Source organism: Myxocyprinus asiaticus, chromosome 3, assembly GCF_019703515.2.
Source record: "Myxocyprinus asiaticus isolate MX2 ecotype Aquarium Trade chromosome 3, UBuf_Myxa_2, whole genome shotgun sequence".
Lineage (NCBI taxonomy): Eukaryota > Metazoa > Chordata > Actinopteri > Cypriniformes > Catostomidae > Myxocyprinus > Myxocyprinus asiaticus.
Window position 1 is genome coordinate 36,437,106 of NC_059346.1, and position 15,999 is coordinate 36,453,104.

The window sequence follows — 15,999 nt, forward strand, 5'->3', positions numbered from 1 at the left end:
TGTTTGGAACCATTGAGAGCTTCATGAACCACATGGCGGCGAGTTCAAATAGTGTCGCAACTCTCTTTTTCAACGGCGCTGGGTGGTCCCATAGACATTCTATGGGTGGTACTGTCACGCTACTTAATCATTACGCTCTCTGCTATGGAGGTTGTTATCGAAGTAAATAAAAGAATCTCTGCACACACACAACAGCTCTTCCGTGATAACATGATGGAGGACGGACCTCTTAATGCTATTTCATGTACAAAACAAGCCCAGACTTGTGATAGAAGTCAAGTATTTTTCAGACTATGTAAGGCCAGGGGCGGAGCCAGGAGTTTTTCACAGGGGTGATGTGGCAGGGGCCAGTGATCAGTCTGTAGTGGCACAAAAATTTTCAGGCAGCATTTCCATATCGTCAGGGGGGGTATAGTGATACCTGGGACAGAGAGGTGCGGTGACCTTGGTGTGCGCACATGTTAAGGATCCTGTGTGTTGCGGTTGTACAGAGACAGTTCCACCTCTAAAAACTAAATTGTGCCTAAGACAAAAAATGATCAAAGAGGCAGTTGCGAGCGGGGTGGTCAATGGGGTGGCCAGGCTTCGGTCCATGGTGGCCACGGCCACCCCCTAGCTCCGCCACTGTGTAAGGCTCATTTTAATTACAGCAGAAGCACGTCAAGTCTTAACTATCACCAAAACGCAGAATTAATTAGATGTTTTTGTGTGGATTTCAAAGCGGCACTGGCGTTGATGCCCCGATGCGAATCATGAACGCGGCTTCAAGATTGCTGTAGGAAAGCGGATAGCCACAGTCTACCGGCAGATTCATATTGTGGAGACTTTAATAGATTTAATGCGCATTGCAATAAATATGCAACCTATGTTGGGATTAGTTCTTTCAATTAGTCGAACTCCCACTTAGACTTTGGAACATGTTTAATGTTACTTGAATAGGAGATATTTTAGTTCAGTCCTATCTTTATACTGTGGAAGGCTTTGTTTGGAAAATGTGAATAAAGCATTATATAATTATAATAAAAAAATGATATATATATATATATATATATATATATATATATATATATATATATATATATATATATATATATATATTTTTTTTTTATTTTTTTTTTTTTATTTTTTTTTCTCTCCCCAATTTGGAATGCCCAATGCGCTATAAGTCCTCATGGTGGCGTAGTGACTCGCCTCAATCCGGGTGGCAGAGGATGAATCTCAGTTGTGTCTGAGACCCTCAATCTGCGCATTTTTTCATGTGGCTTGTTGAGCGCGTTACCGCGGAGACATAGCACGTGTGGAGGCTTCACCCTATTCTCTGCGGCATCCACAAAACTCACCACACGCCCTACCGGGAGCGAGAACCACACATTACAGAGACCACAAGGAGGTTACCCATGTGACTCTACCCTCCGGGCCAATTTAGTTGCTTAGGAGACCTGGCTGGAGTCACTCAACACACCCTGGATTCGAACTCGGGACTCCAGGGGTGGTAGTCAGCCTTTATTCGCTGAGCTACCCAGGCACCCTAAAGCATCATATTATTACATTTTGTTTTGTTTTCTTTCCCAAGATGGAAATAAATGCATTTTGACAGGAAAAGACGTAGATCAAATTTCAGCCCTTTCAAAATCTATGATTAACTACAAAAAATTATGCGATTAATCTTGATTTAAAAAAAATTCTGACTGACAGCACTAATAAAAGTCATAATTATGAGATTAAAAAAAATCTAAATTATGAGATACTACGTTATAGTTATGACATTCAAAAGTAATTTTTTTAGATAAAAAGTAAAAATTATGAGATAAAAGTATTTCATCATTATGATTTAGTATCTCAAAATTATGATTAAGCATTTTATAATTATGATTAAGCATCTCATAATTATGATTAAGCATTTTATAATTATGATTAAGCATCTCAAAATTATGATTAAGCATCTCATAATTATGATTATCTCATTATGATTTAGTATCTTATAATTACGAATAAGCATCTTATAATTATGATTAAGCATCTCATAATTATGATTAAGCATCTCATAATTATGATTATCTCGTTATGATTTAGTATCTTATAATTATGATTAAGCATCTCATAATTATGATTAAGCATCTCATAATTATGATTATCTCGTTATGATTAAGCATCTCATAATTATGATTAAGCATCTCATAATTATGATTAAGCATCTCATAATTATGATTAAGCATCTCATAATTATGATTATCTCGTTATGATTTAGTATCTTATAATTATGATTAAGCATCTCATAATTATGATTAAGCATCTCATAATTATGATTAAGCATCTCATTATGATTTAGTATCTTATAATTATGAATAAGCATCTTATAATTATGATTAAGCATCTCATAATTATGAATAAGCATATCATAATTATGATTAAGCATCTCATAATTATGAATAAGCATATCATAATTATGAATAAGCATCTCATAATTATGATTAAGCATCTCATAATTATGATTATCTCGTTATGATTTAGTATCTTATAATTATGATTAAGCATCTCATAATTATGAATAAGCATATCATAATTATGAATAAGCATATCATAATTATGATTAAGCATCTCATAATTATGATTAAGCATCTCATAATTATGATTATCTCGTTATGATTTAGTATCTTATAATTACGAATAAGCATCTTATAATTATGATTAAGCATCTCATAATTATGAATAAGCATATCATAATTATGATTAAGCATCTCATAATTATGATTAAGCATCTCATAATTATGAATAAGCATATCATAATTATGAATAAGCATCTCATAATTATGATTAAGCATCTCATAATTATGAATAAGCATCTCATAATTATGATTAAGCATCTCATAATTATGAATAAGCATATCATAATTATGATTATCTCGTTATGATTTAGTATCTTATAATTATGATTAAGCATCTCATAATTATAATTTAGCATCTCATTATTATGATTTAGTATCTCAGAATTATTATGACTTAGCATCTCATAATTTTGACTTTTTTCATAATTTTGACTTCTTGACTTTCATAATTATATCTTTTTATCTTCATAATTCACTGATTTTTGAGATAAGGGACAAAACATGTTTTACAAATTATTATTTTTTTGTATTTTTTTTTACTAAATTAATTTTAAATGGATATATCTGTAGACAAGGTCTCAGCTAATGAACCATGTAAGGGAACAGGTTTCTATAAAAACACTTTTTTTTTTTAATTGACATTTATTCAATTCATAACTTACACCTTACTGTAATTTCTGTCAACTCCATCAGACACACTAAAAGCATGTTATTTTAATTTTAATTTAATTTTCCATCAAACAAGAGTGTAAAGTCTTTAATTATGTAATAATGGTGTTCAGTAAAGGAGTTAATTGATAAAATACATTCTAGAATTTTTTTTTCTGTTTTCACACTATTCTGAAAATTCTGACGGAGTTGACAATACTGAATATTTTTCCATCTTACCCATGTGTTGTACACTTGAGACATTTTTTTTTCCTCAGTTGAAGCTGCCTCTATAACCTAAACTAAAATAACCTTAACCAAAATGCCTAAATTTATCCTACAAGTCTTAATAGCAATATTAAAATGGGATGACGGTGTTGACATGTTGAAGCTGTGATTGCAGAGGCTTAAACATTGTTTGTTCGAAATATATAAAAATATAAGAATTACCAGACCATGTGTCCTACTGTTGCATCCACCATGAGCAGGAAGTGGGAAAGGGGTACTCGGAGTTATAGCTGACCATGACATTGTCGGATTTATTCAGGATTATTAAAAAACCTACAGTTGACACTAAGTGAGGACACAACTTTGATAGGCAGATTTTTATGGAAAATATAATTTCAATTTTACTTTATATATTGTTTGATATCCTACCCTTGATTTTATATTTATATTTATGAATTTGTTGCATTTTTAAAAAAAATGTTGGCAGTTTAACATAGTGACCTCTTGCTGAGGACAGGTTAAGTTACATGTTGTTCCAGATATAGAGCATGCATTTTAAACAATTATAATGAAATAATTTAAAAGTATAAGTAATAAATGCCCTGAGTATACACACTTCCTTTTGATTTAACCTTTTCAGTATTTTTATTATTATGATTTATTTTTTTATGTGGCAGAAATGGGCTTCCATACTTACATACTAATGCTAATTTTCACATGTGGATAACATTTTAAAATGTGTGCAAAAATTTGTGTTTAAGTATCACTAAATTATGTGGCAAAAACTAAGCATATTACATTTTCTATATTTGAAAAGTAAATTCATATTATTCTACCATGTCTCAATGTTGGATGTCTTTTTATATTTTATTTAGATTAAAGGAATATTCCGGGTTCAATACGAGTTAAGCTCAATCGACAGCATTTGTGGCATAATATTGATTACCACAAAAAAAAAAAAAATTTGACTTTTCTTTTTATTTTATTTTTCTGATTTTTTTTTTTTTTTACCTTTTTTTTTCCTTCAAATTAACATTTTTATTGGTTGCTCCTCAAGCATGACACATAAAACAAAACATTCATGAACAGAGTCAACCATTATCCCCTTAAACCCCATTATTTCCCTTATCCCCCCCTCCCAATCACCAACCCCACCCCGACCCCCAACAAACATCCCTGTAGCCAAGCCCAAGTACACATGCAGATAAAAAAAAAAGTAAAAATGTAAATAATAAAATATATATATATATATATATATATATATATATATATATATATATATATATATATATATATATATATATATAATAAAAATGAAAGAAAAAAGAATAATAATAAACACATGCATTTAAATCTATTAAGTCCCTCTCCACTGTCCCTCCCCAAGAGCCCTCCAAAAATGCCAAACAGCTGCACCACTTTTGCCTAGCCTTCTATACAACACCTCCTCAAATGCCGCCACCCTGCCCATCTCTGTGCACCACTCCAGAAATGAGGGCACTCCAGCCAACTTCCATCCCCTAAAGATGACCTGTCAGCCAATCATAACACTGGCTAGAACCCTGCCCCTCATTTTCTTTAAAAATAACAAATATCTGGGTTATCTGGGTTCTGCACTTACAACAATGAATAGGGCCATCTGTAAATGTTAAAATACTCACTATTTCAAAAGTATAGCCATAAGACATAAACAATATGTGTCTTAACATGATTTTTGTGTGATAAAATTGCTTACTAACCTTTTCTGTGTGAAATTATAGCCAATTTTACAACTTTGTTGCCATGACGACATAATGGCTTAAACCCTAAATACCTTAAACGACGATTTAAACAACTTTACAGCTCAAATATTACACGTTTTAAGAAAATAATGTAGGTGCTTTTATAAAAGTATAAGCTTCACATTTCCGCCTTTAAACCCTCCAAAAATTGGCCCCATTCACTTCCATTGTGCCTTCCTGTCTGTAACCTCGATTTTTGCTTTTCTTTTTTTCTTTTTTCTTTTTTTTTCTTTCTTTTTTTTCTTTTTTCTTTTTTTTTTTTTTGTGGTAATCAACATCACTTGTATTGAACCTGAAATATTCCTTTAATGCATCCCAAACAGCAGGTGGCGCTGTATCACTAATTATTTGTTTAAACTTAGACTGTAGAGGAGGGAAAGTTCGAATCACACATCAGGAACTGTACTGATGCTGCAGAATGGACTGTTTACACATTAAATAATAATAAGTGTCTTTCAGACCCACTGAGGGTCTATGACATGTCTGTCACTCCCTGTTTAGTGATCAAAATCAATGTTTATTATTTTATAATTTCTTTGAAACAGTAAAATTTGTCTTTTCGCATAAAGACTCATGGGGTGAATTTCAGTTTTAGCAAAATGAACGAAGCCTTGAGCCAAATGAGGAAGTTCGGAAACTATGCTATTCAGAAAGCCTCAAACTGTTTCAGAAAATTCAAGGTACTGTAATTTGAAACTTTTGGTGGATTAATGTATGATGATATTATCGCAGGTGCATAACCATTGTGTTTACACAGGTATGCCAGCAGATACTGAACAATTCAAACTTGAAATTAGTTTCACACAACACGTTTTTATTCTCACTGGGTTTCTCTCATTCGGAGTTTATTACGAGGTAAAACCCTTACATTGTGTTTTATTATGATTTTATTTTCTATTAAATGCGTCTCTATGTTTATACTCACCACCTTGCTCTCTCTCTAGCTTTAGATGCTGTTGGATCTCAGATTCCCACTTCTGATCCAGTTATGTTGTGGCAGGTTGTTCTACAGACTTTTGGCACCTCAGTCTATTTGCTGTATATCCACAAGCTTCTGTTGATCCAATGGATGATTTGGCTCATGGAGTGTCAGCTAGATACAATTCTTGCTCTTCTGATACAGAATAATAACAAGGTAATTCTTACTCAAATGTGAAATTTAACATCATCATATTCACTGTTTCCAAACTCCCACTGACTGCCATGGTTTAGAGAAATAAAACAAGGCAGAGGCTATTTGCACTAAGTGCAAACAGTGTTAGATGCTATTTACCCCCAAAAAATAAAAAAATAAAAAAAAAATAATAATAATAATATAAAAGTTGATTTCCTCTCAGTGATTTGGTCATGGTGAAAGTCGGGAGTTGAGAGAAAGGTTTGGTCTGGGTAAAATTAACCATGGTTTTCCTATAGTAATATTGTAGCAACCATTTTTTTGGTGGAAGCCAGTTTTAATGCAATTAACCATGGCGTAACTACAGTAATATGGCGTTATTATAGTAACCATGTTTATTTTTGGTTTGATTTTATTACAAAATACCATGGTAATACTATGGTTACTGTAGTAAAACAATGTTAATTTTTATAAGGTAGGATTAGGTTTAGGGGTAGGCTGAGAGGAAATCAACTTTTATATTAATTTTTATTTATTATTATAAGTAGTTATGAAGGAAATAGTAAGAGAGGAAACAGGATGGGAAAAAGTGTGACAAAAGGCAGAATCGAACCCAGGTCATCCGCACGAAAAAAGTACATTCACATCGTTGTTACATCCCACGCCACTGCAGCGCCACTTAGCGGTGCAGTTTGTCTTCAGTTTCTTTGTTTCCACCAAACTATTGGAGTGCAAATAGCTGCGCTGTATGGCATTTGCTATTTACACCTAGTGCAAATAGTCACTCAGATAAAAAACCAGTTGAGCCAATGTTGCTATGTCAGACAGTGCAAAGCTTACACCCTTCAGGGAAATTAACATTTGAATCGAATGGCTTACTAATAGTTGCACATAAAGCTGGCATAGAAGAAAGTATTTTAACACTGGAAAAAAATGACACACATCAGCTGCAAACAAGGAATTGGGAGAAAAAAAAGTGGCAAATGATAATGTTTTTTAGAACGTATATTGATTGATATGCTGCTGTCATTCACATTTCCTCTTAGAAAGAGCTCTTAGCTACTGTGAATCTACAGACAGTAATCCGAAACCTTGCTTTGACCATGGAAGAGGACTCCTCACTAATGACTGCCATGGCAGCAAAGGACCTCAAGGATCTTTTGCTCATCTGCACCGTTATTGCCCAAGGTACAGTATGTCTGACCTAACATATAACAAATGTTGACAATCATATTATCAGCATTTCTGGTGATTATGTCTCTGTTTATACATTATGTGCATATTTACAAGAGCTAGACAGTAGGCAGGACAAAAGATAGTATTTAGGTAGGCTACAATTTAAAAGATACATTTAGTTGAACTGTCCTTTATCTTAATATTGATCCCAATAAGACAATGTGTTTGTTGGTTTAGGGGTGGAACAAATTAACAAGGAAAAATACTCGGAGGCCCTTGAAGCTTTTCAGGAGGTTAAAGGCTGCCCAAGTCCCAGAAGGCTCCTGGCACAGATCCACACCCTTACAGGCCAGAGTTTTGGTAAGCTGGTAAGAAGCTCATTTTTACAATTCCTCATCCAATGGAAAGTTTATCTCCAGTGCAATAGCAAGGTCTCTCGGCCAGAACATTGAACTAAATAGACCCCTGACAAAATCTTGAAGGTAGAGTTCCTGAATTTGCTGCTTACATTTGACTAATTGAATCAAAATTGTTTGTTACAATGATTCATGTGTGGTAGGCCAGGATCTGAAAAAAAAAAAAAAACTTTCTATCTTGAGTTCTCCAGGCACTCTCAGTGGCTCTGTTTATCTTGTCCCTGCAGGTCCAGCCACATTGTGCTCTCCACTGTTACAGGAAAGCTCTGGAGGTGGACTTTACTTGCAATAGTGCACTCTATCAAAGTGTACTGGTATTCAGACAGCTTGGAAATCCAAAGGTTGAAATAGAGGCCTTGCATCTTCTTTATTCAGTAAGTTGTTCTGCACACAACTAACCCTTCTTTTATAGTAATATTAAGTAGTTATAAGCTTTTATGCAGTGTACTTTTTTACACCATGAAAGGAGCCTGTAAATAATATTCTTTCACTTAATGTCAATAATAACAACATAATGTCCATATTAACAAATTATTAATTACTCTCTCTATTTTACACCATATATTAACATAAAGAAAACAAAAATCATTTTTGATTGCAAAAAGTCCATATCTCATGACTATTTTCATTCGTGCCAACTAAATAGACTTGATCTAGTGTGCCTTGCAAGTTGATTTCCTAAATAGTTACAATGCTCAGTGAAACTGGACGTTTTCACTAAAGAACTGAACCAAACATTTCAGACATTTTTTAGTTTTCATATTCCTTCCTAAATGTTCCATAAATTTAAGCAATAAGAAGCATTAATTACACTATGATTGGCCAGGTGATATCTAGTTTTGCTGCTTGTAATAATATGAAGAAAGAGTAGTACTTCTATTTTGAACTATGGTACTTCTATTAGTAGTACTTCTATTTCCTTCATTGATGTTTTGTATCTTGCCATATATTAACTAAATATATTTTCTTATCCATTGTTTACAGAAAGTACAGCTGAAGTCTGATAAAAGTTCATCTAGTGCTTCACTGGTCTCTCCAGCTAGGCTGTGTTGGGCCTCATGTGCTCAGATAGGAGACAAAGTCAGGCCTACACACAGTCATAAAGCCTGACTGAGGCCTGTATTAATTTAATTAATTTTATTTATTTATCACACATACATTTGCACATATACAGTGAAATTCTTTTTTCACATATCCCAGCTAAGCTGGAGCAGACAGGGTCAAGGGCCTTGCTCAAGGGCCCAAGAGTGGCATCTTGCCACTTGCCTCTGTAGGAACACTCAAAGCCTGATAACACGGAAAAACGGCACCAAAATCAAACAAAGGGAGTCCAAACAGACTACAGATCCCATCAAGCCTTGCTCACTTTACACCTAGGTGTGAAATTCTGAAGGATCGAACTCTCAACTCCTATTGGATGAAACGCACGACAGAATTTCGTCCCTCAACCATGATGTCATCGAGAGTATAAAACCCCGGAGATTCCTCCTAAGCCTTGCTTCCAGCGACAGTATTCGCTGCATCTAGTTGCAGCCTTGCTGCTCTCAGGTGTAGCCTCACTGCCCAAGGAATTAACGTGCATACCTGAACTTTGGCTATACAATCTCCATTTCGCTGGATGAGCCAAGATTCTCCGTGTTCCACCAAGCACGCTAACGAATCCAAAGGAGACCGCTGAGCAATCCGTGTCTCACCCTTTTGCCTGCAGAAATGAAGAAAGAAGATTACTCTTCCTTCTTCAACTGAGTCGACTTCGCTGATTTCTCCGCCAACCCGCCGAGAATCTGCTGCCATACCAACCGCCGACAGAGCGAGGAAATTGCCTCCCGTCATCACCCGAGCTTCGAGGAACCGAGTCGGAGTCAAACGACGGACGACCACACATTCTACCCGCATCCTCACGCAACTCAAGTAAGAGGTTTACGTCTGGGCAGAGATAGATTATTATAGTGTGTTATTCATGTGTATCAAGGTTATTGCTTGTACAGTTTACGGACCGCCAAGTCCGCTCATTGCTGCTAATAATACTCAAGGTATTACTGTAACTTACTGTTACAACGAATTATATTTGCTGTGTTGTCGTCCAACCACGTTGGGCTGTTTGTGCATTTCTGCCATCACGGGTGAGACCAGCACATTGAGTTTATCCATTAAAGAACCTGTGCTGTCACCCTGTTCTCTCTCTCTCTCGTACTAACCACACACACACACGACCCCTCACAAACGTACCCGCACACACATTTGGCAAACGGATAACTTGCCGATAAAGCTCAGCTTTGTCCCCAATTTATCGTACCAGCGGAGACACGTGTTAAACGGGCAGACGCCATTAACCAGTCTCTCCGCCCACATTCACGGTAACATTCTCTGGCCGGAAACCTCGCGTGACGCACTCTCCACAAGAGCCACGCCTGCCATGTTGTGCACTCCTTCTCTCCTTACACACATACACACACATACACCCATTCACACACACACACTTCTACCCTCCTCTCATGTATTATAGGCTTATCTGTTACCAATCTAATCATGTTACTGTTTAGTTTGTAGTTGGAAGTCAAAAGTTTATCAACTGCATTATATTGATTATTAATTGATATTACTGCATCAATAAACTTTGTTATACTGAAAAGAGAAGTGTTTTGGTATTGTTCCGCATGCACCTGTGCCAAGGGCTGGCAGGGGATGTCAGTGCTCGAATTCAAGCCTTCATTGTTCCCTTTTTGAATGTCGATGTTCTCCGGACGTCGACTTTCCTAAGAGAACAATCCTATATTGAGACTGCTATATTGTCTGGTTATTAGTCCCTGATTCCAGGGTGGTGCCCCGGTGATATTAATCCTTATTAATATTCTATTGATTTTGATAATTGATAGTTATCTTTGATGATTGTTGATTTGAAGGATTAATAAGCTAATGTTGATTCTAATCAATGTTCTATCGATTTTAATAATTAATAATGATCTTTGATCATTATTAAATATTGCTAATAACCAAACCCGCTCCTGAACGAAGCCCCAACAGCTGCTTGCTGGTGAGCAGATGACCTGCATTAGCCTTTCTGCTTCTGCTCTCTTTGGCTCACATATGTGTGCTCAATGTTAGGCAAGTGAACCCACAGCTAGGCAAAATACTGGATTGGACCAGCAAAACTGAATCAAAAAATAAAGCTTGAAACATACTATATACAAGTACTTGAGAGCAGACACTTCTAGCTACGCAAACTTTGTGCATCATTGCGTACAAAAAAATTGTTGCCACAGCTGTGATGGGGTATCTAAAACAGCTGAGAGAGTGACAGTAAATTTGGCAGTTTTCTCTCTTCTGACTGTCATAATCTTTAGTTGTTTTTTTTTTCCTCCTTTGGAAAGTCTTATAATAGAAATAGTGGATTCTTTCATTAGTTGTTGGAGCAAACAGGAAACAAAAATAACATTTGCTGTGGTCTTCCGTTCACCGCTATAGATATTTACCCCCCAATGGTTCATTTCTGCATTCCAAACCTGCAAATGTGAAAATGGTCGAATTCATAACACAAGTATGTGTTGCATTCTCAACGTTACCACAAGGGGCGCTATAGCAGGCAGTAGTGTGAACTGTCCGCCTCTACTGTAAATAATGGGAGAACAACAGTTTGAAAATACTATTGCTGAGCAAGTAAGTTAAAGGGATAGTTCACCCAAAAATGTAAATGCTCTCATCATTTACTCATGCCATCCCAGATGTGTATGACTTTCTTTCTTCTGCAGAACACAAATGAAGATTTTTATAAGAATATCTCAGCTCTGTAGGTCCTCACAATGCAAGTGAATGGGTGCCAACATTTTTCCACACCAAAAAGCACATAAAGGCAGCATAAAAGTAATCCATATGACTCCAGAATGCTGACATATGTGATTTTTGGAGCTTAAAATTTTTAGCACACATTCTTTTGCATTGTGAGGGCCTATAGAGCTGAGATATTCTTATAAAAATCTTCATTTGTGTTCTGCTGAAGAAAGAAAGTCATACACATCTGGGATGGCATAAGGTTAAGTAAATGATAAGAGAATTTTCATTTTTGGGTTAACTATTCCTTTAAAGTCAACATATTTATAGCAGTTTACCTGAATATTAATGGGGTCATGACTTAATCTTTTTTTAAATAATTTTATTATTTTCCCTGAGGTCCACTTATAATGTTAAAATTTAGTAATATATGATCATTTTCTACCCTGTTTCTGGCCCTCTGTCTGAAATGCTCAGTTTAGGCCTCAGAGTCTCCTTTAAACTTCAATGTAAACGGCCACTGTTATGATTGGCTAACATCTTGCAGCCCCTCGAATACAGCCATATAGATTTGAAACTCAATTGGAAGAGAATGAACCAGCTCCACAATAATAAAAACTAAATTTCAAGGTTTACACACAACGCACACACAACACATTGCATCAGAATGTATCAAACTGTTCATTCAAGCACAGCAGCACCATAAACTATAAATATCAAATAGTCATGACATATGAAACATTAATTTATCATATTGTGACTGATTCACAAGCAATACACAGTGAAACATGACACGCACACACATCACCCTGCACTGAAGAAATCAGGAAATTTGTTAACCTTTAGTCACTATTTCCTGATGTTGGGATGCTTCAACAGAGGCCAAAGCAGAGACACTGGTCCTCACAGCACGACATCTCACATCTTCCATCGTCTGTTTACTCTGGATGAGACGTGGTTCTCCCAGCTAGAGGTAGCAATGAAATGGAGCAGAACGGACGTGTTTTTAAAAGTTGAGATTGTACTGCCCTTAAAACGCAGCACACATCGCCGGAAAAGCATCAAAACGGTCAAAGATGTCCATATAGTGCATGTTTATATAGACCAACAATCAAAAATAGTGCAGATGGGTGCAAAAACACATCCAGGACGTATTTATACTCAAAACAGTAAGACGCAGAACAGGGGTCTCCTTTTAAGGAGTTATAACTTGGCATTGCATCTCTTAAAAGCAGTGTGAGATACATGAAAATGGTTGAAGCAGTTCGTCTATTGCATGTTTATGTAAAAAAAAAAAAATAAACATTTAAAAATAGTCCAGATGGGCACAAGGTGTCCTGTGTTAGTCCCCTTTGGTTTGCAGGAATAGTAGGCCCATCTGTCTTGTTCTCTCCACTTCATCTTTCTGACAGAGCGCCAAGGGTGTGATGATGTACAAGTAGGCATTGATCTTGCTGTAGAGGCAGTCATGTGCTGATGTATTAATCTGTGATGTCTAAAAGTAGGGAGAATCCAAATGAGCCGTTTTTGCAGCTTGGTTTAAATAAGTGCTGAGGTTTTGAGTTCTGAAACGTACAGTATGTTTTTATAGTACAATGAACTCTTACGTGTCAAAAAATCATTTTGAAGGTAACTATCGCCCCCTTGAGTACTGAGGTTTGTTCCCACCAAAGTAACACAAGACCGCAAGTTTAGTTTGGGCAACCGGACCGCACGTTGGCAATGCACTGCCCAGGCCCTCGTGTCTGCATTGGCGTACTTGTGTAAAGTGTGTTTCTGGCCTATGCATTTTTGTAGAATACTAAACTTCTAAACAATATATATATATTTTGTCTCAATTGGTATTTCAGATGGTGTTGAGTACTATCTTGACCTCTCGGTCAATTTAGAATTGTTTGGCTTTTTCAGGCTTTAGAAAAACAGTAAATAAAGCAATATGTAATTGATCCTCAACAACCTGTCTTTTTTTTTTTTTTCAGATATCCACAGGGGATGGTACTTCTCTTCCTAGAATCCCAGTGGTCTACCTTGAAGCAGCATTTGCTTTGTTAAAAGCTCAGAAGTATAGTGATGCTCTTGTGATATGTGAAGAGTCATTACCAGCACTTCAGACTTCATCCCTGAGAGACTGTTGCTTGATCTGCCCATGGCAGAACTGCATTTAGCTGGATCCACAACAGTGAGTCCAGATTCTGATGTTGTCCTTGAAAATATGGCCTTTGCGTTGTGGGCCGGTGCAGCCCATCTACTTCAAGCACAAAGCCACTGGAAACTGAAGGACAACAAATTTTACAAGGTACAAAATGGAGTGCCTAGTTGTGTTAGCAAACAATGTTTTATGCAAAGTCTTAGTTCTTTTCTTTCAGAGCTATTTACCAACTGGTGAAAGTGTTTATTAAACAGAAAGGCACACAATTCTACTATTTCTGGCTTCACCGTTGTTCAGACAAGATTGCCTTGTTATACTAAACATGTCTTTCTTTGTTCATCCATTAATAAGATGCTTGGGAAAAGCAGTCTGCTTCTTTTGCTCACAGATATATTTATCTATACACTATTTTATCCTGGGGTCCTCACTGAGCATCTATTAATAACAGATCTAGATACAAAATACACAGTAAACAGATTTCCTTACCTCTTCTTGCATTGACTTGCTTAAAAAGCACATTCAGTTGGCAATTATTTATTATCTTTCTTTGTTCACATCGTCTCATCAAAATTTTGGACTGGAAACAAAAAACTATTGGAAACACTAAAGCAATGGTTGAAAGAATATTGACTTCAAAAGGTCAAGCACTAGCGGGCAGAGGGCCACTGTTTTCTGGAAAAAGGTCAGTTGAAAGAGGCCCTGAGAGATCTTCACCTCAGTCTCCAGATCTGCCCAGGTACTTACAAAAGAGTTGGATGTGCTATTATTATAGTGAATATGTGTGCCTTGTAAGCATGACATTTTAATTTGTCCTCTGAACAACACAATCAAAAAGTAAAATCATCGTATCTGTTTCACTTTCCCTTAATCAAATGTATGTCTGAAATTGAATTTCACTAGGTTGTAAGAATACTAAGATGTGGCTAACCGAGGTCTTGTGGAGGCTTGATCGTAGGGAGGAAGCTTCAGTACACTGGAGAGAGGCCCACAATGCCACGAATATGCCTACATCAATGTAAATATATGAAAATACTATGAAATATGTTAAAATACAAACTTGCACATAAAAATCACACATCACTGGAAATATATAAGACTTGTGTGTCTTTGGACTTTTTCAGAAAACTACCGCTCTATTTGCAAGCCTGGCAAGAGGATATAGTTTTTGACTTCAGTGACCTTAAGAAGAAAATTGAGGACTACATTCAAGCCAGAAATGTAATGTCATAAGATCTCAGAATCTAAGGGCATAAACCATAGAAATGATTCTCCCTACTTTCCTGAATTACTCTTTTAGTCATGTTTTGGATTGTTCAAAATAACAGCACATACCCAAAGGACAGTAGACAATTGAAATGTGTACTCTAATTTCCATTTCATTCAAATGTAAGCATATAAGATGCTTTTTTAAAATGATTATTATTATTTTTAGCTCTGCTAGCTAAAGTATAAGGAAAAGATGTTTAATAGCTGTGCTAATCAGAGGGCAGGATTCCTTCCTACCACAAAGTTAATGTACTGACATTTCAGTCAACCACTGCCAGTGAGATTCCATTCTTGGCATGATTGTGATTGGCGACTATTGATACAGTGATCTAGTGACTTATGTGCTCAAGAGCAGAGTGCATGCAGACTGGTAAAGGGACATGCTGTGTGATATTGAAAAATAAACAATCATTATTTAAAATGGAATTTTTGGTTGAAAATAATAAACTCTGTTAATAATGTCTTTCATCATGAAAACTGATATACAATTAGATTCTTATTTCAACCCACAAGGTTTACGTTATGACAATAATACTACAAGCTTTCCAGCTCATTTCAATTATAACACAGTATATCCTTTTCAGATTACCTAACATACTGGGCAACGTGTCCTACTTGGCAATATGGGACTTGGTGCCATTTTGACACTTCGGCTCAGCTAAGCAGCAACAATTTAATCAGACATCCCCGAGCCAATCCAAAAGAGACAGTTCACAACGCAGCAGAAAATAAGCCAATCAAAAAGCATAGTGAACGCCACACCGACCAATGACGTTTAAGCTCTCCTATGCTCGATCCACGATTGGCCAAAAGGTACAGCGAAGAGAACAGCGATTGGCCTGTCGTT

General features: G+C 36.1%; 1 protein-coding gene across 1 annotated transcript; it reads left to right on the plus strand.

Annotated features, from left to right (window-relative positions):
• The first annotated feature begins 5,862 nt into the window (after nucleotides 1–5,862).
• LOC127420643 (Fanconi anemia group G protein-like) lies at nucleotides 5,863–15,882 on the plus strand. The gene is made up of 12 exons (XM_051663062.1): nucleotides 5,863–5,943; nucleotides 6,061–6,118; nucleotides 6,208–6,398; nucleotides 7,424–7,565; nucleotides 7,791–7,921; nucleotides 8,197–8,343; nucleotides 8,954–9,880; nucleotides 13,717–14,033; nucleotides 14,496–14,622; nucleotides 14,787–14,901; nucleotides 15,008–15,104; nucleotides 15,737–15,882. The coding sequence occupies exons 1-7, from the start codon at nucleotides 5,863–5,865 to the stop codon at nucleotides 9,077–9,079; spliced, it is 876 nt and encodes a 291-aa protein (XP_051519022.1). The 3' UTR covers nucleotides 9,080–9,880; nucleotides 13,717–14,033; nucleotides 14,496–14,622; nucleotides 14,787–14,901; nucleotides 15,008–15,104; nucleotides 15,737–15,882.
• Nucleotides 15,883–15,999: the final 117 nt, after the last annotated feature.